This window comes from Gymnoscopelus braueri, assembly GCF_963280865.1.
Source record: "Gymnoscopelus braueri genome assembly, chromosome: 9".
Lineage (NCBI taxonomy): Eukaryota > Metazoa > Chordata > Actinopteri > Myctophiformes > Myctophidae > Gymnoscopelus > Gymnoscopelus braueri.
Window position 1 is genome coordinate 41836247 of NC_137610.1, and position 25535 is coordinate 41861781.

Below are 25535 nucleotides of genomic sequence, written 5' to 3' on the forward strand. Positions count from 1 at the left end.
TTGTACTTATGTACAGTACTTGAGTAAATGTATTTACATCACACCACTGTGTGTTGATACTAAGTTTTGACATATGACCCAAACTAAGCCATACTATAATTGTTTTGATTGTCAGAAAGAATCCTATAAGCCATACTATACTAGCCTGGTAAACCCTCCCTCCGGAAATCTCAATTCCATTTCATTCAGGAATCAAATAGAAATGAGATTTCCGGAGGGAGGGTTTACCAGGCTAATACTATACTAGTTTGTCAAGAAAACCGCATGGTAAAACAAAAGAGGTAATGTTTAGTAGAACCCTATGTTTTCACCCCTGTGTTTGTTTCAAGATTTCAATATTTGTGTGTGTCTGTCCATGGCTAATCTAGCAAATTACCAGATTATGAGCTTAATTTTCTTCTTGCCAGCAGTCCAGATGCAAACCTTATACAAACCTTAGTCCAGACCAGTGGTTCTCAAAGTGGGGTCCATGGGTTCTAAATGAACCCTTACAGGTCTGTAACTCTGCGAGTGTGTACAAATGGAATGAGGTTTGAGAACCACTGTTCCATTCCTCTCTCTTCTCCATCTCTCTGCCTGTACTTCCTCCACTGATCTTTTCTGGATTTTTTTGTTTTTACTTTACTGGAGTATTTACAAATTTCAATACTTTTACTTCTACTCCACTACATCCCAGAGGCAAATAATTGCACCTTTACTCCACAGCAATTATTTGCATTAACCACTTCAGTCCCATTTAAACTTTGGCTGTTTGAAAATAGCAGATATACAAGCTCACAACATGTGGCATTGCACAGTTGTGAGCTTGTAGATCTGCTATTTTAAAAATATTTTTTATACACGTTATATTATACCTTGTGAAACAGGACATTCTGCATAATGAGTACTTTCACTTTTGCTACTTTAAGTATATTTTGATGACATTGCTTTTGTACTTTTACTCAAGTACATTTTGATTACCGAACTTTAACTAAACAGAGTTTTTCTACAATGCAGTATTGATACTTTTACTTAGTAAAAATAAATGTACCTTTTCCACCACTGCTGCCTTCACAGATACTACCCTGCTCTCCACCAGACTTTGTTTAGATCATCTAATCACACTAACCCTGGCATCTCTATCTTGGGGGGAAAAAAATCATAGAATATAATATATTGGCAACAGTTTAACACAGTATCACCAATTAAAAGCGCCAAATGCATTAAACACCAAAAAGCCGAAGCTTGTCAATTAGTCCGTGAGCCAGGACCCCAAATATGGGGTCATCACTACCATCTGGGGGGAATAATTCTCATAGTGATTTTTGGGTAGGTATACACCCCTAGAGCTAGGAAAAATGTGATAGCCTTGCATCGGTGGTAGCTATCTGTGTGTTATCACTCCTTTTATAACCACAAGCCAAAACACAGTTTTCAAAATCCGAATGAAGCATTCTACTTCAAACTGATGGTTCTCTCTTATTATTGACCCTCTCTCTCTGAAAAATGGTTGGGATAAAGCTCAGACTATATATGGTTCAGAAAGGTTGTTAAAATTAGCATATCTAGAATATTTTTCTATTACAGGCAGTGACAACATAGTGACTATATGTGACATAAGATGTACTTCGGTTTTAATGAAAGATGGAACACAAAGGGTTCCTTTGTAAATTACCTAAAGATTTAAAACCATGTTTACATACATAGATTCTAAGGAAATGTATTATGAAATTCAATAAACAGAATATAGTGCAAGTGTGTAAGAAAATATCCAAAATGGCCACTAAACACACGCCTGGCAATTTTTTACTTGTAATCCGCTTGTCTTAGAATACCTCTGTGTAATACCTCTTTTTTTTTAGGGTTTTCATCTGTAGAATCCATTCCTGTTTTTTTTAATATCAGGTCAATCATGTCAAAGGTCAGGTCAAGGTTAAATTTGACCTCTGGGAGAACAACAAATGGAAACAACTTGATGAACTTTCATTCAATTTGTTTTGTGAAAAGTGTCATTAACATGTCACAAGAACTGGTATTCATAATAACCTGAATGTAAAATGATATAATCTAACGGCAAATATGTATCTTTTGCAACTACATCTGTATTCTCCAACCCACATCCTGTTCTACCTCATCCTTACAAGTATCCTCCTTATTGACATCACTCCTCATCTGTAGCATGAACATATCATCAGTAACCATCTTCACCAGAGCAGTTACAGTACATCAGTGATGTACTTCTCACTCTCTGTGCCCTACATTGATATTGCACCATGTCACATAGCTCTGACGGTGCTGGGTCACCCTTAGCAATGACAGGAACAGGAATATCCTGGATCTCCCATCCAAATTTTGTGACATCAAACGACTTGTCAGGTGGAGCTTGGTGGTCTGCCACTTTCCACAACATCACTTGTAAATGAGCCCACATGTGGTGCAACAGGTTGGTCGGTGTTGGAGGAAGGGCCATTGACTTGTGGCACCCACCTCACCCAGCACATCAGGGTAGCCTGGGAAGTTCCCTGCCAGCAAAGTGGTGTGTGCTCTGATCTTGCCATACATATAAGACTGTCCCATCACAATGCTCCATCTGTACTTTACACTGTAGGTCCACCTGATACACCCCAATACACCAACAGGACAAGAACATCAGCTAAATCACTGAGCATGTGTTTCACACCCTTTCCAGAGATGGCTGCATCAGGGATATAGGAAATCATGGTGATGTCTGCCTCATCATGACTAAATGCAGTAGCTATCGTCAGCATTGAAGGTGTACAACATGCTCAACGGCTTCTGCTTCATGTTCTTACTCTTCATGATGACATCTCATATGGGTGATCTTTCTGTGTGTGAGGATACACCCCAATATTTTATGACCAAGACACACCAGTGCTTAAACTCTCCCTCTACTGTTTCTGCACATTTTGGGGAAGGCTTCAGTCCACTCCACTCACATGCATCATGACAGCATCTTTCCTGATCGTTATGGCAGTCTGCTCCCCAGACTGGTGAGCAGAGACAGTGATCCAGAATCCTTCATGGTGCTGACAGACAAGGTCTAGCTTAGCCTCTATGGCATGGAGCACATGCATCTTCGGCAGGCACTGGGTTAGATATCAAGCACACTGCACATGGCCAGCACGGAAGAAGTGCTTCAGTCATGTGCTTCATGAGAGAAAAGGTGAAGTTAATGTCAATGTGTCTCCCTGCACATTCAAACTGGTGGATGTGTAGTGTAGGAAGAAGTTGTCTACCCACTGTCAGCCAGTAGGATGGAAATGCGCAGTGTCCAGGTAGGCTACTGCTGTATCTGTTCAAATGTCTTGAGAGAAACCACTTCAAGAGTGCTGCTGACTCAGGACTGACCACTGAACTTGCCTGTCATGTTCTGCAACCACATGCATTTCCACTTCCAGTGCTGAACCTTGCATCAGTTTTGCAATGCAGCTGAAGAACGACTGTATAACATGCATCCCACCGGGATGCACAATTACATTATAGAGCTTTTCTGGCTGATTCCATACCTGTAAGGTGTCAACAAACGGCTCCATGTCAATTGTGAGGTGAATAGGGCCTACTGTACATGTCAATCAGTGACCATATCTGCTGCCTGCTTGGACACCTGGTTGGACGATAAGGTGCGAGAGAGACCTTGACCTGACCTTTAGCACATAGGCCAAAGACTGACCAGCAAGTGAATATATATAATACTGTTATATATATAATATAACAGTAGAAATAGATTCTACACCTATGACCCCCCCCCCCCCCCCCCGGTCCCCATATGAATCACCATAAGTTCACAGATTCCCTCACACAACTGCAATATTTTGTTGTTTTTAACATAATTTAGTACAATGGAACATCACCATGGGATGGACACCATCTTTGATTTGGCAATAAATAATTAACTGATGGTAATTTCACTGATTCAGCCATATTTCTTGAACCCTAAAACCTAGTTTTAGACACCAAAACCACCTTTCTAGGTTGAACAGTATCATAAAGCCATTTAAGCTCATGGCAGTCATATTGGACGCCATCTTGAAAATTATGGCTTTACGAGAAATATAATTTCTTAGATTTTTTTGTATGTTCTTAAGCATGCCTAGACGTACCAGAACCAATTGAAAAACCTTTTGTATATTTTTTTGGGGGGGTTAATAGTATGTTTTCATAGACTGACCCATGTCATTTTCGCCTAGTGTTATAAAATAAAATGCATGATAGCACCCATAAAGCTACCATTGGTGCAAGGCTATCACATATTTTCTAACTCTAGACATGCATACCTTGACAAAAATCACTATGAGCATTATTCCCCTCAGATGGTAGTGACCAACCCCCCTGGCTCAATATCTACTATATTAACTGTACACAAATGATTTGTCAACTTGGTAACTGGTTGACATTTGAATGTTATTCAGAGTAGACTTACTTGCTTTACGAGCTACTTGGTGCTGACATTAGCTTCCTTTAGGGAGCACAGATGTGCACACGCTTGAGATCTTCAAGTGTCCAAAAATAAAAGTTTTATCTGTAAATATTTTACAGTGACAAAATAAATACCAGAGGAGTGGGAACTAAATTATTGTATTAATCATATTGATTGCAATATTCCAAAAACACATGTCAAACTCCTACAGGTTGGTCAGGGCACCTTTTCAGAAGGGGGACCTGGTATCCTATATTTTGTATGATTTCAATGTACATATTATTTCTTTTTTGATATTATGATTTTGATTACTGAGGCACTACACTATCTTGCATTTGATGTATTACCTTGTGTTTACCTTGCTTACTGTAAATCGCTATGAGCGTCTGCTAAATGCCTTTCTTGATTCCCTCCACTCAGCTACTGCTTTCCTTAACCATTTATCACAGACACATGCTCGTCTCCACCTTCCCACATTACGCAACTGTAGGGTTTAGCAATGACAGGGACTACATGTGTGTGGGGATCATTAAGAATTTGCATAATGACTCAACTGGGAGAAAATGGGGGGGGGGAAAGAATGGAGAAAAAAGTCTACAGAACGAGTATACATTGGTTCAAACTGTATTCACAAAGGGAATAGATTTTTTTCCACAAAGGATTGGATAATGTCCTAACGTTCTCGTGTGTGTGTGTGTGGTACAGATGCAATGACTGGTCAGCGTAGAGGAAGGGGTTCCCGCAGAGGTTCCCGTCAGCGAGGCCGCCCTCCACAGTACTTTGACGATTTACCTGGAAGCGACTACGAGGTCAGGAGTGTTCTGTCCTAGACTTATCAATAGAACTGATTCTCTCTAAGAGACATTTTCTCTACGGTCTACAGTTTATAGTTATGTTGTAATATTGTGTGTTTGTGTGTTACAGGCTCTATTGGAATTTGAGGAGAGACAGGGGACGGTTGTAGCAAAGAAGACATTAAGTAAGAGCGAGATCAACAGGTTCCCCACCAAGAAATATGACTCTGCTCGGAGCGCTGCAAACACACGGTCAGTCTACTCTCTGTCTGCTGTCTGCCTGTCTTGCTGTTTGTATCAATTTGTATCACTGTCTGCCTGGATGTAAATAGTTTATAAGTAAAACAGATTTTGAATGAAAATCACTAATTGACTGATTGATTTACAGTTGTCAGATCTGTTTCTGTGATTACACCTGTGGAGAAGAGCTCAGGATCCTGTCCTGTTTCCATGACTACCACGTGGGATGTATTGACAAATGGCTTAAGGTAGAGTGATGATTGTTCAGTCTACATCGAGGAGAACTGGTGTCACTGGTTCAGACGACATGGACCAAATCTAGCACAGTGAAGTTAGCTGCTATAAACCTGCAGGAACACTCTACACTGTGACCACTCTTTACTGGTCATTTATATACAGATTTTTGAGTCTCCAGATGATTAGCTAAATGTGCAACATTGTTTTCTCACTCAACAGTAAATATACCAACATGCAGTGTATCTGCATAATTCTAAAGTTACAATTGAATTACTAAAGACCTTTTTTAATACCAAATTGTCAAATATTACCCAAGAAAGAGGCAGACATTGACAAAACAATAGCCGAACTACAAGCTCACAACGCCTCAAACTGCAAGGCGTCGTGAGTTTGTAGTTTGGCTATTTACACACAATTTATCTGTGTAACCGAGTAAAACTATATGTAAGGCCTAAAATTCCAAGTGCTTGTTAGGATGGGGGGTCCCCAGTTCAAATATGATTATTTTGGGCGGTCGTAGCCTGAAAAGTTTGGGAACCCTTGTCCTAGACCACTGATTACTTATGTTTTAGCCAACATTTTGCTAAAAAAAAAGGGGGGGAAATGCTAAAGTTGCTATTTGAGATCATTTCACTTGATTTTGGACTGATTGGTTTGTGGTATTTCTTTCTTTTCTGTTTTTTATTTCAACAACAGGTGAACGCTACCTGTCCTGTGTGCCGCTGCAACATGACTGAAGGCGAGTCTCTGGGCGGTGAAGCATAAGTCCTACCTCAGACGGACTGACAGTGAGATCAGTCTGTCTTCATTCCACTGGTCGTAGAGCCTCTACCTCAGTCTCTCTGCCTGCAGTCTCAACATGACAGGAGACTGTCATGTTGGACTTGTCTACTTTTCATTTGTTGTATTGGTTCTCTTAACATGTTGGGCTTGTTTTCCTGTCAGCCTTGACTCTGCTTTATAAAATGGCTGACATGGATTGACATTTATTCCATTTTTAAAACTATGTTCCATTCTGCTGACTGTCACATTTACACACATTCACACAGGCATTTTAAAAGACAATGCTGCCTGCACCACACACCGGTGAATCTCCTCACTGTCGAGTGAAAATACGTTTTATTTTAATTGATTTATATCGTTTTACATAATTAAAAAAAAAGTTTTATTTGTGTGTGCATGTGTGTGTTAATTTCCCATATCGTATCACAATCTGTAGTCTGGAGAGAGAATATAAGCTACATTCTCTGTTCTGTGTTGACAGTGGTGGTAAAAGTACTCAGCTTTTTTACTTGGAGTGAAAGTATGATATTTGCCTCTGAGATGTAGAAATAAAAGAAAATACCTCAAAATTGTACTTATGTACAGTACTTGAGTAAATGTATTTACATCACACCACTGTGTGTTGATACTAAGTTTTGACATATGACCCAAACTAAGCCATACTATAATTGTTTTGATTGTCAGAAAGAATCCTATAAGCCATACTATACTAGCCTGGTAAACCCTCCCTCCGGAAATCTCAATTCCATTTCATTCAGGAATCAAATAGAAATGAGATTTCCGGAGGGAGGGTTTACCAGGCTAATACTATACTAGTTTGTCAAGAAAACCGCATGGTAAAACAAAAGAGGTAATGTTTAGTAGAACCCTATGTTTTCACCCCTGTGTTTGTTTCAAGATTTCAATATTTGTGTGTGTCTGTCCATGGCTAATCTAGCAAATTACCAGATTATGAGCTTAATTTTCTTCTTGCCAGCAGTCCAGATGCAAACCTTATACAAACCTTAGTCCAGACCAGTGGTTCTCAAAGTGGGGTCCATGGGTTCTAAATGAACCCTTACAGGTCTGTAACTCTGCGAGTGTGTACAAATGGAATGAGGTTTGAGAACCACTGTTCCATTCCTCTCTCTTCTCCATCTCTCTGCCTGTACTTCCTCCACTGATCTTTTCTGGATTTTTTTGTTTTTACTTTACTGGAGTATTTACAAATTTCAATACTTTTACTTCTACTCCACTACATCCCAGAGGCAAATAATTGCACCTTTACTCCACAGCAATTATTTGCATTAACCACTTCAGTCCCATTTAAACTTTGGCTGTTTGAAAATAGCAGATATACAAGCTCACAACATGTGGCATTGCACAGTTGTGAGCTTGTAGATCTGCTATTTTAAAAATATTTTTTATACACGTTATATTATACCTTGTGAAACAGGACATTCTGCATAATGAGTACTTTCACTTTTGCTACTTTAAGTATATTTTGATGACATTGCTTTTGTACTTTTACTCAAGTACATTTTGATTACCGAACTTTAACTAAACAGAGTTTTTCTACAATGCAGTATTGATACTTTTACTTAGTAAAAATAAATGTACCTTTTCCACCACTGCTGCCTTCACAGATACTACCCTGCTCTCCACCAGACTTTGTTTAGATCATCTAATCACACTAACCCTGGCATCTCTATCTTGGGGGGAAAAAAATCATAGAATATAATATATTGGCAACAGTTTAACACAGTATCACCAATTAAAAGCGCCAAATGCATTAAACACCAAAAAGCCGAAGCTTGTCAATTAGTCCGTGAGCCAGGACCCCAAATATGGGGTCATCACTACCATCTGGGGGGAATAATTCTCATAGTGATTTTTGGGTAGGTATACACCCCTAGAGCTAGGAAAAATGTGATAGCCTTGCATCGGTGGTAGCTATCTGTGTGTTATCACTCCTTTTATAACCACAAGCCAAAACACAGTTTTCAAAATCCGAATGAAGCATTCTACTTCAAACTGATGGTTCTCTCTTATTATTGACCCTCTCTCTCTGAAAAATGGTTGGGATAAAGCTCAGACTATATATGGTTCAGAAAGGTTGTTAAAATTAGCATATCTAGAATATTTTTCTATTACAGGCAGTGACAACATAGTGACTATATGTGACATAAGATGTACTTCGGTTTTAATGAAAGATGGAACACAAAGGGTTCCTTTGTAAATTACCTAAAGATTTAAAACCATGTTTACATACATAGATTCTAAGGAAATGTATTATGAAATTCAATAAACAGAATATAGTGCAAGTGTGTAAGAAAATATCCAAAATGGCCACTAAACACACGCCTGGCAATTTTTTACTTGTAATCCGCTTGTCTTAGAATACCTCTGTGTAATACCTCTTTTTTTTTAGGGTTTTCATCTGTAGAATCCATTCCTGTTTTTTTTAATATCAGGTCAATCATGTCAAAGGTCAGGTCAAGGTTAAATTTGACCTCTGGGAGAACAACAAATGGAAACAACTTGATGAACTTTCATTCAATTTGTTTTGTGAAAAGTGTCATTAACATGTCACAAGAACTGGTATTCATAATAACCTGAATGTAAAATGATATAATCTAACGGCAAATATGTATCTTTTGCAACTACATCTGTATTCTCCAACCCACATCCTGTTCTACCTCATCCTTACAAGTATCCTCCTTATTGACATCACTCCTCATCTGTAGCATGAACATATCATCAGTAACCATCTTCACCAGAGCAGTTACAGTACATCAGTGATGTACTTCTCACTCTCTGTGCCCTACATTGATATTGCACCATGTCACATAGCTCTGACGGTGCTGGGTCACCCTTAGCAATGACAGGAACAGGAATATCCTGGATCTCCCATCCAAATTTTGTGACATCAAACGACTTGTCAGGTGGAGCTTGGTGGTCTGCCACTTTCCACAACATCACTTGTAAATGAGCCCACATGTGGTGCAACAGGTTGGTCGGTGTTGGAGGAAGGGCCATTGACTTGTGGCACCCACCTCACCCAGCACATCAGGGTAGCCTGGGAAGTTCCCTGCCAGCAAAGTGGTGTGTGCTCTGATCTTGCCATACATATAAGACTGTCCCATCACAATGCTCCATCTGTACTTTACACTGTAGGTCCACCTGATACACCCCAATACACCAACAGGACAAGAACATCAGCTAAATCACTGAGCATGTGTTTCACACCCTTTCCAGAGATGGCTGCATCAGGGATATAGGAAATCATGGTGATGTCTGCCTCATCATGACTAAATGCAGTAGCTATCGTCAGCATTGAAGGTGTACAACATGCTCAACGGCTTCTGCTTCATGTTCTTACTCTTCATGATGACATCTCATATGGGTGATCTTTCTGTGTGTGAGGATACACCCCAATATTTTATGACCAAGACACACCAGTGCTTAAACTCTCCCTCTACTGTTTCTGCACATTTTGGGGAAGGCTTCAGTCCACTCCACTCACATGCATCATGACAGCATCTTTCCTGATCGTTATGGCAGTCTGCTCCCCAGACTGGTGAGCAGAGACAGTGATCCAGAATCCTTCATGGTGCTGACAGACAAGGTCTAGCTTAGCCTCTATGGCATGGAGCACATGCATCTTCGGCAGGCACTGGGTTAGATATCAAGCACACTGCACATGGCCAGCACGGAAGAAGTGCTTCAGTCATGTGCTTCATGAGAGAAAAGGTGAAGTTAATGTCAATGTGTCTCCCTGCACATTCAAACTGGTGGATGTGTAGTGTAGGAAGAAGTTGTCTACCCACTGTCAGCCAGTAGGATGGAAATGCGCAGTGTCCAGGTAGGCTACTGCTGTATCTGTTCAAATGTCTTGAGAGAAACCACTTCAAGAGTGCTGCTGACTCAGGACTGACCACTGAACTTGCCTGTCATGTTCTGCAACCACATGCATTTCCACTTCCAGTGCTGAACCTTGCATCAGTTTTGCAATGCAGCTGAAGAACGACTGTATAACATGCATCCCACCGGGATGCACAATTACATTATAGAGCTTTTCTGGCTGATTCCATACCTGTAAGGTGTCAACAAACGGCTCCATGTCAATTGTGAGGTGAATAGGGCCTACTGTACATGTCAATCAGTGACCATATCTGCTGCCTGCTTGGACACCTGGTTGGACGATAAGGTGCGAGAGAGACCTTGACCTGACCTTTAGCACATAGGCCAAAGACTGACCAGCAAGTGAAAATATAACAGTAGAAATAGATTCTACACCTATGACCCCCCCCCCCCCCCCCGGTCCCCATATGAATCACCATAAGTTCACAGATTCCCTCACACAACTGCAATATTTTGTTGTTTTTAACATAATTTAGTACAATGGAACATCACCATGGGATGGACACCATCTTTGATTTGGCAATAAATAATTAACTGATGGTAATTTCACTGATTCAGCCATATTTCTTGAACCCTAAAACCTAGTTTTAGACACCAAAACCACCTTTCTAGGTTGAACAGTATCATAAAGCCATTTAAGCTCATGGCAGTCATATTGGACGCCATCTTGAAAATTATGGCTTTACGAGAAATATAATTTCTTAGATTTTTTTGTATGTTCTTAAGCATGCCTAGACGTACCAGAACCAATTGAAAAACCTTTTGTATATTTTTTTGGGGGGGTTAATAGTATGTTTTCATAAACTGACCCATGTCATTTTCGCCTAGTGTTATAAAATAAAATGCATGATAGCACCCATAAAGCTACCATTGGTGCAAGGCTATCACATATTTTCTAACTCTAGACATGCATACCTTGACAAAAATCACTATGAGCATTATTCCCCTCAGATGGTAGTGACCAACCCCCCTGGCTCACGGACTAAATTGGCTCTTGTCGGCAAAACCTAGCTCAACTCCACTGCGCCCCCTACAGATCTTGTCAATAGAAAGATTCCATTGACCAGGTCTATAGGGGGCGCAGTTGAGTAACTAAAACATTTTTCCATCCGGTGGAATATTCTCTTTTTTGGCCTGAAAGTGTGTTTTAGACGTAAGGTGGGGGGCTCCGAGTGTTCCCACTAAGGAAAGTAGGCTTTCAACATCTTAAAACCGTGTTTGTTTTGGTGAGTAGCGAAAGTGTATTATTGTATTTTTTTTACTACAGTCGAGAGGCTGCGCTACCGGTAGTATGCGGGCAATGTCCGAAAAGTCACACAGAGTTAAGGAGAACTTCTAACGCTATTAATGGACCAGAGCCGATATATTATAACTCTATGACCAGAGCTGCTAGCTAGGCAAAACCGTAACGACACCGTTGTAACTTGTACGAAGGATCATAATGTATCTGGCCCACTGTTTAGCTTTACGTTTATCAAAACGGTTTCGGCTGGAAAACGGCATCGAAATAAATAGCCTGTGGAGCGAAATGGAGAACGTCGAACTCCAAGAGCTCCTGAGCTGACTGTGCAAACCAGCGTCCAACCAACGCGTTGTGTTGCGCGCTACGCCAGGCGTCCATATAGCAACCGTTTGTGTTAACATGCGTGACGTGACGTCAGACCAGCGCTCTGCTCAATGTGGTCATGGCCATTTTTGGTCACGGAACACGTTGTGTTGTGTCACGGTGTGACGTCACGCCAGCGCTTCTTATATAATCAAGATGATTCATTCAAGATGTCTAGTTACACTTTGACGTCCGTAGAGGAGTATCAGATACTGGCCTACTCATCACAGCATCATCAAAGCATCACTCAGAGCCACCAGACGAGACTGACCAAACAATGGCCACATCACATACTGAGCAGCAGCAGCAGCAGCAGCAGCAGCAGCCACATCATTTGACAAGTAAACTGAGTCAAACTGAGTCATCTCCTATCGCAGTGGGGATGAGTGCAGAAGAGCAGGCAACAGCACAACCTCCTCATCAGTCATCCATGGTCCTAAGCAGGCCCTCATCATCTGCCTACCCCCAGCCCGGGCATGGACAGTACCCTGTGCATCCTCATACCATCCCCCTGCCCCCTGGTGGGAGGATGGTGCAGCAGCAGGTGCACACATACAGCTATTACCTACCTACCAGCCAGCCAGCAGGAGCTGCCACGGGAGGTCAAATGCGTAACCCCGGCTCCAACCCTCCCCAGGGGACCATGGTGATGGCCCCCACCACCACCACCACCACCACCTCCATGGCACACGGCAGCAACAGCCCTGTCGATCCCTCCAAGAGGAAGCTCCGTCTGAAGAGCAACAGGGAGTCTGCCAGAAAGTCCCGGCAGAAGAAAAAGGAGTATGTGGACCAGCTCAGGGGTCGCATTGAGAAGCTGGAGGCCGAGAAGAAGGACCTGAGTTTCAAGTTGAAGAACTGCGAGAGATATTGCGCGACTTTTGCTTTTTATCAGTGATGATGTGCCCCAGAGACCACATCATTGGGGTTTGGTTTTTTATTTAGTTTGAATTCTGGGTTATTTATCCTGTCCAATACAATAGCCCCATTCTGTCTGTTGTGATTACAGTTAGAAGAAAGTGTTCAAATGGGGAAATAATTCACAGCCTCAAGGTCTCGCCATGAATTTTTCAATCCTTTTGTTTCGCTGGAGAGCCGGTGTATTCCCAGCCTATACAACCTGTGTTATTATCTCCTATACTGCACTTGTCAACCAATCTTTATTAGATTTTTTGTTTTGTTTTGGGGACCTGCTGCTGCTAGTTGTGCATCTAGGAGAAAAAATACCCCTACCCCACTACCTTGTGGTATAAATGAATAGAAAGGCTGGTACTGTATTTTTGTGCATTTTGAATTTCTTGTCCATACACTGAAAAAGATAAAAGACATTAAGAAAAGCAACTACTGTATCTTCATGCTCATTGGCATTTCTGTGATGTAGCAGCATGTAGCTGTCATATTACAGCTCTAAATGCGCTTTTAAGGGCCACTTTCCTCTCCTGTTGCTGTGACCTTGCGTGGTGGAGAGGCTTGAGTGGCTCAGTGACCCGAGGACCTCTGCTGGTGGAGGGAGTTTACAACCTCTTGGCAGGGTTCACCCATACAGTATTGTGGTTCCCAAACTTTTTTGCTCGAGACCCAAAAGAGAAATCAGATGCCCGAACTAGTGAAAATAGCAGATCTACAAGCTCACAACGCATGTGCTATTTTCACCAATTCTTAAACATTTGTTTTCTAATTTTGGGAATTTCTTTGATATATATTTTTTTATTCACGAAATTCTTTTTGAAAAATGTTTGAATTTGTTTTCAGCACATGAAAATGTGTGAGATGTTTTTGTGTAAATCTTTAGACAATCTTTTAGAATAATGATAATTAATGACGAAATGGTAAAAGGAAACAAAAAGTAAATGATTGGCCCACAATCAATCAATACAAAAAAGAAAATAGAAAAAAATATATCTTAAATATATTTTAGATATATTAATAACATTATTATTACGTTAATAACATCCAGTATTATATTAAAAATATCACTCATCAGAACCGGAAGTTACCAGACTCACCTGACTGACTCCAATTTACAATTTACTTTTGTTGCAATCAGCAGCAGCAAGCACCCAATGGTTGATGACTTGATGCCAAAAACGTCACTTTAACCCCAAAGATGACGATGATTTAGCTTTTTTTTATTAAACCATCTCATGCCAATCATTTAGCACTGTGTTTCATTTGTCAAAATACAGTTTCACCAATTTGATCCAATGGCCCCTTTCCATTTTCTTAATTTGGCCCTTGGGTTAAGCTATTTGAGTATCCCTGTATATTGCCGCTGTCGGGTGGAAAACTTGTATATCCAAAACAGTACATTTTCAGGAAATGGAAAAAGAAAAGAACCTGTGATCCAAAACAGTTAGTATTTAGTCACAAGCTCTTGTTAATACTCACTTTTCATTGGTTCAATCAATATTTATAAAACCCACGGGACACACTTTCACACAAAAAAAATCCAAAATACAAAAAATAGCCGATCTACAAGCCCACAACACGTTGCATTGCAGAGTGAGCAACTATTACCCTGTGTAGCCTACCCATTGTCAGAGTACCTGTGTGCACATAGTCAGAGCAGTGTTGCCAGATTCTGTGAGAGAAACAAGCAACCAGGTCTAGGAAAACCAGCCCAAAAGAAGCGACTATGGGCCACATGAGCACTTTTAACACATACATCAGCATTTGAAAATAGCAGATCTACAAGCTCACAACGCGTCGCGATGCGACGCGTTGTGAGCTTGTAGATCGGCTATTTTCAAATAAAATCTTGCGGGGAAATTATAATAAGCAGATCTGGCAACCCTGAGTCAGAGTACTTGGAGGCCAGTCTATGATGTCAGTACTGTGATGTCACATTGATGACGTGGGATCGCCATATATGGGCATAGTATACTTGGCGGACAGTATTATGAAATCGTATTGATGACATGAGGGATCTCCATATATGGCCATAGCATACTTGGAGGCCAGTCTTCATCATCAGCATTATGATGTAATATTGATGACGTATAAGGGATCTCCATGTATATCCATAGTATACTTGGAGGGCAGAATATGACATCAGCATTATGACCTCATCTTGATGACATCAGGGATCCATGGAGATTTGTGACTTTATAGATATATTTTTTGAGAGCTGCCTATCCAACCATCTTCTCACTTGGCACATCACTCAGGGTGCTCAACGTTCATGAAAGTCCTTGCGGTCTTGTTTCCAATGAGGGCCTGTGAGCAATTAGGGGTTAAGAGTCTTGCTCAGGGACAAATTTCATTTCATCGACACATTTGCTGGCCTGGCCTGGAAACGTACCTGGGGCAACCAGGGCCTCTGGCTCCCTAGGCGGGCTCACTAACCACTCAGCTATGGCCGCCCCCTATGTCATATTTTGATGACATCAGGGTACTCCATATATGGGGATTTGCTAATTTATTGATATTTTTTGGACAACTGCCAATCCAACCGACTTCCCACTCGACACATCACTCCCTCGGTTCCTCTGCGATATGCACGCCGAGTTTGAGCAACTTAAACCTCAGGTCATCCTGAAGTGCCAACAACAGTGTGCGTGTTCAGTGTGCTTATGATGCAGAAAATATCAAAAAAGTTGATAAAATATATATTAGCTTGTAGATTGCTATTTTCGGTGCAACACATCGTTTTATAAGTATAAATCAGGCTTAATGTGCATGCCTTCTTGTTTTTTCCCTGCCTTTATTGATAGTAGAGTGGAGAGAGACAAGAAACAGGATAAGAGTTGGGGTAGGGGAGTGACACGAAGCAAATGGTCCACCCAGCCTGTGAGTCAAACCGGGGACTGGCTGTCAGGCACTCAGCTTTTGGGCGCCCCCCCACACTGCATGTCTTTTTCAGTAACTCCCCATGTCTGCTCTGCATAAAACGAGTCAAGGATTCAGTTTGGTTCATGTTTATTTCATTCTATGAAAACATCAGGAAGTCCAAAATATACCAGCAGCAGAACAACTATGTTCAAAACAAAATGGACAAAACCTTTTACAATTAATTTACTGCTCGCTTTCATAACTTGGCTGGGCCTGGCCCCTGCATTACTGTAGAGACCTCTAAACTGCATATACCTGTCTTTATTGGAATTTTCATAACAATTGTTATTGTTTATACAATGTACAAATACAAATTAATGATAATATTAATGAACAAGAAAATTAACCACAGCTTCCTCTGATTAGTATTCAATATAAAGCTGAAGAAAGGTACACAGTAGGGATGTGGTATGTGGACATGTAAAATAAAAATACTCCATCTCCAGGCACTTTGTTATCTTATATAATATCTTCTCCAGCCTCTCAGCATCAGGAATCAGATGGCGAATCAGGTGGCATATACCGAGGGATGCAGCCTTCCAGTTCCAACATCTCCGGCCAGCCATCGTATTTATTGTTTGCGCCATCACTTTTTAGAAACTACAACAGACAGACAGACAGACAGACAGACAGACAGACAGACAGACAGACAGACAAAAAGTAATATGATTGATTGATTGGTTGGTGGGAGGCAGAGAGATTATGTGTATCCATTCCTTTCCCAAGAAATGTACTGCTGGTATATGAAAGTGAAAGTTCTATTGTCTTGTACTGTTAATAATAAATCCTATTCATAATGACCTAAATCAGCTCCGCTTAGCTGTAAGACAAAGAGAGAGAGAGCGAGAGAGAGAGAGAGAGAGAGAGAGAGAGAGAGAGAGAGAGAGAAGCAATGGTTGAGAGATATGAGACCAGCTTGGTCGTATTTCAGGTATTTCAGGTTTTTCTTTTACGTGCCAATGGCTTGCCTCCAAGTGATACTACAAGAGCTTGATGGCTTGATAGATTTGTTTTACAGCTCTATCATCAGTGTTTGTGTAAATGTATTTTGTTTTCTTGTTTGTTTGCAAATTATCTTTGCAAATATGCCATGTTTATGTATATTTTAAGACTAAAAGATTTTTGAAAAATACAAAGCAAAACAAGAACAAAATCTTTTCCTATCACAAAACAAATTGGCAGCTGTTTGTTGTGTTATTGAACAATGCAGTAGGAGTAGATATCAGATTTCAACAGTGCGTAATGTAGCAGTTGTTGGAGTTTTGGGATTACCTTCTCAAAACTGGACTTGACGCTGATTCCTTTCCCACCAACAAACGCCCAGTTGGATCTGAAGCCTATGGATTCGACATGAGAACTTCCCAGTTCACCAATCAGCTTCCGCACTTCTGCCGTTAATCTGACAATCAAACAGCAAGGGTCAGGGAGTGTTTTTTTTAGATTGGAAGTGATGAGGCAAAAAAATTGGAACTGGAACAATCTAAATTTGAAGCTTATAAATGGGTTCTCTCTCCTGATTGCAAATAAGTGACTTGCCTGAAAATGTATTTTCTGTTTACTAAAGGGCTGGAGAGACGGGGAGGCCCCTGTTACTTAATTAATGTAAAGAATTATAATAGGCCTAATAATAATAACATTAATAAATTCCTATCACACAAACATTTGGCGACCCCCCTATAGTAACTCTGAGGACCCCCTAGGGGTCCCGGACCCCCTGTAGAAGACCTGTGCTATTGTGTAGTAGTGTTTTATTCCAAAAAGACTTCTACTCCTCCTCTCCTCTGATCTCCTGTCTCTATTTGGGTTTTGTTACTTAATCGTCCTTCCATGGTCTTTATTAGGATCACTCCATGGTGACTCTGACCCTTGTACTCCTTACTGTTGAACATCATTGTACTGTTGGACTTGTTGTAAGTCTGTCTGTTTAAGAACAGCCGTTAAATGACGAGGATATGAACCATAAAATGTGAGTGTTTGGACGTGTGAGGGTTGTTTACTTTGAAGAAGGTTCATCGAATGTAGCCATCAAAGCCAGAGAGCCCTGGTCCATGTCATGCAGGAACTTGATTAGTGGTTCAACGTCTACAACACACACACACACACGCACACACGCACACACACGCACACACACACACACACACACACACACACACACACACACACACACACACACACACACACACACACACACACACACACACACACACACACACACTTAAATAAACATTTCACATGAAAATACACAAGCATAATCCAACACTTCCCAAAACGGTTGTATTAGTGCCTTGCTTTGATAGTAAATGGAACCCCAAACCCTGTTGCTGCTGTTACTCCTCTCACTGAGCTACACAGAATCACATGTTAGAAGTGACATTGCATACAGTAGAGTATATAGATAGACCTTTATCGATCCCAGGGGAAATTCAGCTGCCATAGCAGCAGTGGAGTAAGGAAGAAACAAATATAGGATAACAATGTAAAGGACAGTAAGACCATGTCTTTAACATCCGTCTTTGCCCTCTGTGTCTGGGCTGGTCAGGTGTATAAGACATTAGTAGATAGAAATGTGCATTTTAATCAACAAATAAAAACAACGTATGAATAGACTTAAAGACCTCAGGACTGACCTGGCTGTCTGCACTTGAACTGACCAGGATTAGCATATGGTATTATGAACCATTTGCACATTATAGGCACAAATATCATGTGCAATCTATCACCAGTTTTTACTGATTATTGGGTGTATAAAGTATGTACAGTATGTACCGAGTATCAACAGTAATATGGATCAATATGTACACATAGGCATGTACTTATAGGTATGTAGTTAAAATATAAAAACATATTAGGTATAATGTACAATCTATCACCAGTAATATCTATTATTATCAGTAATCTGCATATTATTGGAGATATGAGTTCTGTTACATACCACCATCAAACGTGTTAAAGCGTTTCGCCTTAATGACGTCTCCTGTTTGCCCTGCAGGAAAGACAGCCACACGGAGGGAAAGACATAGACAGAACGACAAAACAGTGAGACAGCAGTTTATGACTGTAATCATTAACTGATGTTCAGAGTGATTCTTTTGAGTAGCTCTGGGTGAAGCTTGATTTATGCATGTTGTGAGCTTGTAGATCAGCTCTATGTTCGGTGCATGACAGCATCGTGCGACGGAGTATAAATCAGGCTTACGATCCATCCGCTCAAAATGCTTTAAATTGTAAGGAAGAAATGAATGCATCACATCTGAAATGCTAACAGCTGTGGTATCATGTCCTTCAGAGACAAACAGCTTGGTCTCTGCCCTACAGCATTATCAGTCAGTACTTTCTCTCTGTCCCATCAAATATTGTTCTTGATACAGAAGTAGATAGTACAGTATATTATTTCATTCATATCATTTACTAGAGGCATTAAGTCTTATAGATAAAAATAAGCTAATTTATGTGTTTTGGAATGTTTTATCAGTAATATATTATTATAATGTTATTGAGGTGTGATGAGTTGCTGTCAGATACCGTTTAGAAGGACTATGTTTATTCCAATTCCTGCGTTGTTCAGCACAGCTCCAAGAACCCTGAGAAACACAGAGAAAAATCACATCATACTACTTCAAATGTCAGCTTTGCTACAGTCTGTCTCTCCTACAACGTCTCTGAGTCAGGTTCCTTCCTATATAGTCTGTTTCTCCTTCACTGTCTCCCTCGTCTTAGTTTCCTATAGTCTGTCTCTCCTACATGGTCTCCCTCTCAGTTTCCTACAGTCTGTCTCTCATACATTGTCTCCCTCTCAGCCTTCGTAATGTCTGTCTGTCTCTCCTACACAGTCTCACTCGTAGCTTTCCAACTACTATCTGTCTCTCCTACTCTGTCTCCCTCTTAGCTTTCCTAAGTCTGTCTGTCTGTCCTTCTCTGTCTCCCTCTCATTCTTATAGTGTCTGTCTCTCTCCTGCACGGTCTGTCTCTCATGCGTTCCTACTGTCTGTCTCTCCTATACGGTTTCCCTCTCAGCTTTCCTACTGTCTGTCTCTTTTACGTTCGTCTCCCTCTTAAAGCTTCCCCGGTGCCTGTCTGTCCTACACTGTTTCCCTCTCAGCTTTGCTACTGTGTTCTTACATTAAAACCGGGAAAACATGTGAGACCCATTAAGACCTGAGGCCGATTCTACAAATGTCTTCTAAATCAAAGAATAAAACTGTTTTCTGAAATACTTATGTTGCTATAATATCAGTGGTTCTCAAACTTTGTCATGTCAAGGACCCCCAAAATTATATGTGTTTGGCCACGGACCCCCATCTCAAAATATTTAGTTCCATGGACCCCCAGAAGCAAAGATTTTAGTTACAAATGTTTGCTTAAAAAAATACATATATATTCAAAGATTTGCACAAATTGTCATGATTTAAAAAAAATAGCAGATCTACAAGCTCATAGTGCGGCACTCGGTGCCGCGCTATGAGCTTGTATATCTGCTATTTTTGAATAGCCGAAGTATAAAATAATGGTTAAAGTGGTCTGAAAAAAAAATCTAAAATGCCAGATGCTTTCCCGGTCTTAAAGGGTTAAGTAAAGAATCTGGGTACTTTCTTCCACTGACTTCATGTGAACATGAGCCCGGATGACCTGCCAATAACCTCCTCCGTTCACGGTTTACATTGTTGTTTCAGTAACGCTTATCTGTGCCACGCACAGAAAAACGATGTGCCAACTGGAACCGAAGCTGGTCCTTCAGAGTGACGTCATAAAATAAAAAAATGTTGGTTCCAGAAAAGAACCTTTCAGACCGATTCACTAGATAAAATTGTTCTTTAGGAGATGAAGGTTCTTCGTGGGACCATATAGCCTTTTAAGATAAACTGGACTTCTCCCATGAGTAGTGATTAAATGCAGACAAAAGAACAGGCACACAGCCAAATGGAGACGATAGACAGACAAGTCAGTTTGATAATATCTTACAGTTTTCCTTGGACGCAGATTTTGGGCAAAATGACGTTAGCAGCTCCAGTGAGCATATAGAAACTGAAATGATCCTCTGGACAACTCTTCATGGAAGCACATGGGTCTGCTGTGTGGACAGATATTACAGTTGTTAATCCCTACTGAAGAAAAACATTTTGCCCTACTCTGGTCAGACACATATCAACACTTCCCACTGGCCCACTGTTAGTCCTCCCACTGTTAGTCCTACATATCAAAAATATATATATATATATATTTAAAAACAATATGTTTCCAAATATTTAAATTGTCCAGAGGTGTGTCACACACACGCACACACGCACACACGCACGCACGCACGCACACAATATGGTCAGTTCAACTGAAGAGACACATTAACAGTTAATTGCATGGGTAAATTAGTGGTTTGAATGGCAGACTAACGTTTGAAAATGAGTTTTGACGTCTTGGTTGGTGCAGCAGGTTGGTCTTGGTAAAAAAAATCTGTGACACAAGCAGAGAGTTTCACAGTCAATACACAGTATGTGCTTAGAGGATAAAAGTTAGGTAACACATGATTCTGTATTTGCTTTGTGTGTTCTGTACTATCGCTGCATTTGACAACTTTTCCCAGTAGATCAGGCAAATTCTGGGTCTATGTAGGAGGAGTGGGTATGCATTAAGGGGAAATACTTGTGAGAGAATATCAGATTGGGTTAGAACTTATTAAACTTTGTACTTAACATTTAAACTCATACAAGATACGTTTTATAAATGATATTGGTAAATTCCCGGCACCCCTTGACTGGCGTCACAGCACCCACTTTGAGAAAAGGCTATGGGGTCACCAAAAGCAATACGGTTCATCCTATTATCCGCCCATTTGATTTTGAGATATTTTATGGAGAATATAGAATAGAATAGAATACCTTTTTTGAAGTAGTGTGGCCGATAAATTGATAAGGAAACTATGATGAGGACGATGACCAACAGCAATGCAACAATCTGACACAACCCTGGAAAATGAAGTCACACGCACGCACGCGCACGCACACGCACACACACACACACACACACACACACACACACACACACACACACACACACACACACACACACACACACACACACACACACACACACACACACACACACAGTGGAATAATGTAATACAACAGATGATTTCTCCCAACCAGACTGAACCAGTCCAACTACATAGTTGTACTCTGAATGGGAAGAGTTTGCATGTAGTGTGGGCTGTCGGGTGGTGGCTGAGTTCTTAGCAGTCGTCAGACCTGTCCTGAGGTCTGCTATTTTTTCTAACCAATTATGAACACTGTCAGGAGAGCCTCTGTCATGACAGCATGTTGTTGTGCTTGTACCATCTTATACCACCAACTATTCTGTTGAAAGAGTGTGCCTGTCTGGACGTTACTTGAGCAACACAGAGACTAAAATTACGCTGAAAGAGAGTGGGTTCGAGACATAGGATAGGATACCAGAATTTCCGTGTGCAGATCTACTTTGTGATTAGATACCTATATACGCATGGCAAGTAGCTTACTAAAAACTAAAAAGAACCAAAACCCCTGCTGTCGTCTATTCCCTCCTACAGAGCCCTCTCACATTACAGTGAAGACATATTAGATATTGCATGTTTTAGACATATACATAATTGTATAGATATTGCACTTGCAATAGGTGCATGTCTGCAAATAGCTAAAACTTAAGTTTTGTATGCATACATATAACTTGGCGTTATGTCAACCAGCATGTTTTGGAAACATACAGTAGGAAGTCTTGGAACCATAGGATAAATCCTAGTTAAGCGCCTTGATTTGGCAAGATTTAGATTTAGAAACATGCGTATTGACCCGTGACCCTTAGGCTTACTTCCAGTTATTTTAATGGTTAAAACATATAATATGATTATAATATAAAATAATATGATATGGTTTATACAACCCTATCCTGTACAAGAACTCAGTAGTAACATACAGTGTGTGTTCATTTCAACTTACTTCTGAGGATGTGCGTATTCTGCCTATTCATGATACCTGTAAAAACACAGAATGAGTGGTAGGTTAATCAGCAATATATTTTCACTATTTTTGAAAGTCTAAAATAGGGCTTAAGTGCTTATGCCATATCCCAATATCGTGATATGCAAAGTTTCATATCACAATATCCATAATGTTTCATATATATTGCACAGCACCTCTATCTCAAACCCTACTCAACCAGTGTATGCACATGCGTGGATTCTTGGAAGAAATCCGCAAGACCAAGAATCCACGCATTTGCATTGACAAAGCATTGGCAGATTCCGCCCCAGAGGTAAAATAAAAGTGCGGTGGGGCCGTGCCCTAACTGACAACATTGATGCGTCATCATACATCATACTGATTCTCAACTAGTGGTCGATAAAATAAAATATAATACAAATCTTCACTTTCCTACATTACTAAATGCATGGTCAGGGACCACATGCAATACCTTCACGGACCACCAGTGGTCCACGGACCACCAGTTGAAAACCCATGGCCTAGATTACAATGACATTTTCAGTTCACTCAGTGGTTCTCAAAGCCCAGGGGTCCTTAGGGAGATTCCAGATGGTCCCCAGAAAAAAATTAGTTAATATAGCATCAAAAACCCTATATACTGAAAATATCGTCCAATTCAAAAAAAGAAAATGTGAAAGAAATGGAAAAATCTTTTCGACACAGACTCTAGTGGGACTTTTAGACTCTTGTTATCTCACAACGTATTCCAATTTTGCAATCAATTGGGAAGAAATTTGAAGTGTATCAAATGTTGCAATATAATCACGTAGGCTTGGTTAATTTGTAGAAATGTAGCTGATTTGAATAAATGGACCACCTGAATGTAGTAGTTACTGTACACCAAACACCCTGTGTGTATCACATCAGAGATAAACAGTGTTGCTTTTAGTCAGAGTTTGATAGCAGGAAGTCAGAAAGAATGTCATTTAGGCCTATTTGAAAAAGCATTTCCATCACTTTGATATGACAAAAACGTTGCTGTATCAAATGTCTCACAGCTATTTATAGCATTTAATAATTATACAATACGTATAGCATGTTGTGATACATCATGATAAGCACAAAAATACCAGGCTAATTAGCATAGAAAGATGACCAACATCATTACAAACAATCAAGAATCTCAGTTAACAGGTGATAGGATAGATCAAGGATTAGAAAATTAGGAATACTCCAGTAAAGTAAAAATCCCTCAAAGTACAGTACTTGAGCACATTCCATCACTGACTAAACTAAACTAAACGGTTAAAGCAGTGGTTTAAAGGAAGATAGAATACTGACCAATGCGTAGGTTGAACATGATGTCTTCTTGTGTAAAGTCCTGTAGTATGATGTCTTCTTGTCTAAAGTCCTGTAGTATGATGTCTTCTTGTCTAAGGTCCTGTAGTGTGATGTCTTCTTGTCTAAGGTCCTGTAGTGTTCTAACAGTGGGTATCAGGCAGGTGAGGCTGACTTCTTTTCTCAACTTCCCGTCTTACCTGTCCAACAGGCGCAATCCTGGTCTAGTAAGCCACGCCCCCGCACACTCAACTAACAGCCAAATGATGATTACAATAATTAAATAGTTTATAAAGGAATGCAAAGACAGTGTACAATGAGCTTCTAATGTTCAACAAACAGTGATTCCTGTTTCCTAGCCATGTCCTTTAGAGACATCCTTACGGTAACTCTGCAGGCGCATTGTTTACCTATAGTGGGGCAGAGCTTTGGTCTATTAATAACAAAGGTCACCATTGTGTTTTATTGGTTTTATCTTTTCTTTTTTATGTGTGTGTGTGTGTGTGTGTGTGTGTGTGTGTGTGTGTGTGTGTGTGTGTGTGTGTGTGTGTGTGTGTGTGTGTGTGTGTGTGTGTGTGTGTGTGTGTGTGTGGGTGGGTGGGTGCGTGCGTGCGTGCGTGTGTGTGTGTGTGTGTGTGTGTGTGTGTGTGTGTGTTTTAAACAAATTCAATATTGTAAAAGGTCACAATCCTTCGCAGCGGCTCGCAATTTGGTCACAATCAAAGGCTCCTATCTCCCCCACACCCTACAACAAGGGTTCCCAAACTTTTCAGGAATTGAATTGCAGGAGTTGAGGCGTTACATTTAGTTTGACTCGGTTCCATTGTATATTGTGAATATAGCCGAACTACAAGCTCACAACGCCTCGCAGTGTGAGGCGTTGTGAGCTAGTGGATTGGCAATTTTCACAATGTTTGTCTCTTTCGTTATATTTGACAATTTGGCCAATCTGGTATTAAAAAGGTCTTAAAAGTCATTCATTTGTAACTTTAGTAATGCGCCGATACCCTGTACACTGCTCCAAGATGGAGCAGAGGCCGCAATATCACCCCGCCATCGGACTCTGTTTTGGACCGTTTTCTTCAGCTGGGCCCACGATAGTCCGGTTATCTTTGCCTCACTCTTGACTGATCTTCTCCAGATCTGTTTTGGCCTCCCCACTTTTCTTTTGCCCTGTGGATTCCAGTCCAGTGCTTGCCTTGTGATGGTGTTAGTTGGTTTTCGGAGGGTGTGTCCAATCCACCCCCACTTCCTCTTCTTCACATCCTGGCTGATGGAGTTTTGGTTTGTTCTCTCCAACAGCCCGGTGTTTGATATTTGATCAGGCAAACTGATTAGGCATTTTTGTTAACAAAGGTCTGGAGTTTGTTTGAGGTAATATTGGTCACTCTCTCCATGTCTCTGATCCATAGAGGAGAACTGACTTTAAGTTGGTGTTG

General features: G+C 40.6%; 2 protein-coding genes across 2 annotated transcripts; one reads left to right on the forward strand and one right to left on the reverse strand.

Moving 5' to 3' along the window:
• Positions 1-5127: 5127 nt before the first annotated feature.
• On the forward strand, positions 5128-7040 carry LOC308092087 (RING finger protein 44-like; the record flags this gene model as incomplete). The annotated part of the gene is made up of 4 exons (XM_080437888.1): positions 5128-5226; positions 5342-5463; positions 5600-5699; positions 6385-7040. 4 exons carry the CDS (start codon positions 5128-5130, stop codon positions 6451-6453), a joined length of 390 nt encoding a protein of 129 aa, XP_080294014.1. The 3' UTR covers positions 6454-7040.
• An 8841-nt stretch (positions 7041-15881) lies between these two features.
• LOC308092328 (protein FAM3C-like) lies at positions 15882-24499 on the reverse strand (the record flags this gene model as incomplete). The annotated part of the gene is made up of 11 exons (XM_080438180.1): positions 15882-16411; positions 17084-17210; positions 17809-17893; positions 18744-18794; positions 19334-19392; positions 20771-20879; positions 21197-21256; positions 21682-21768; positions 22774-22809; positions 24100-24291; positions 24481-24499. 11 exons carry the CDS (start codon positions 24497-24499, stop codon positions 16301-16303), a joined length of 936 nt encoding a protein of 311 aa, XP_080294306.1. The 3' UTR covers positions 15882-16300.
• Between the last annotated feature and the right edge of the window lie 1036 nt (positions 24500-25535).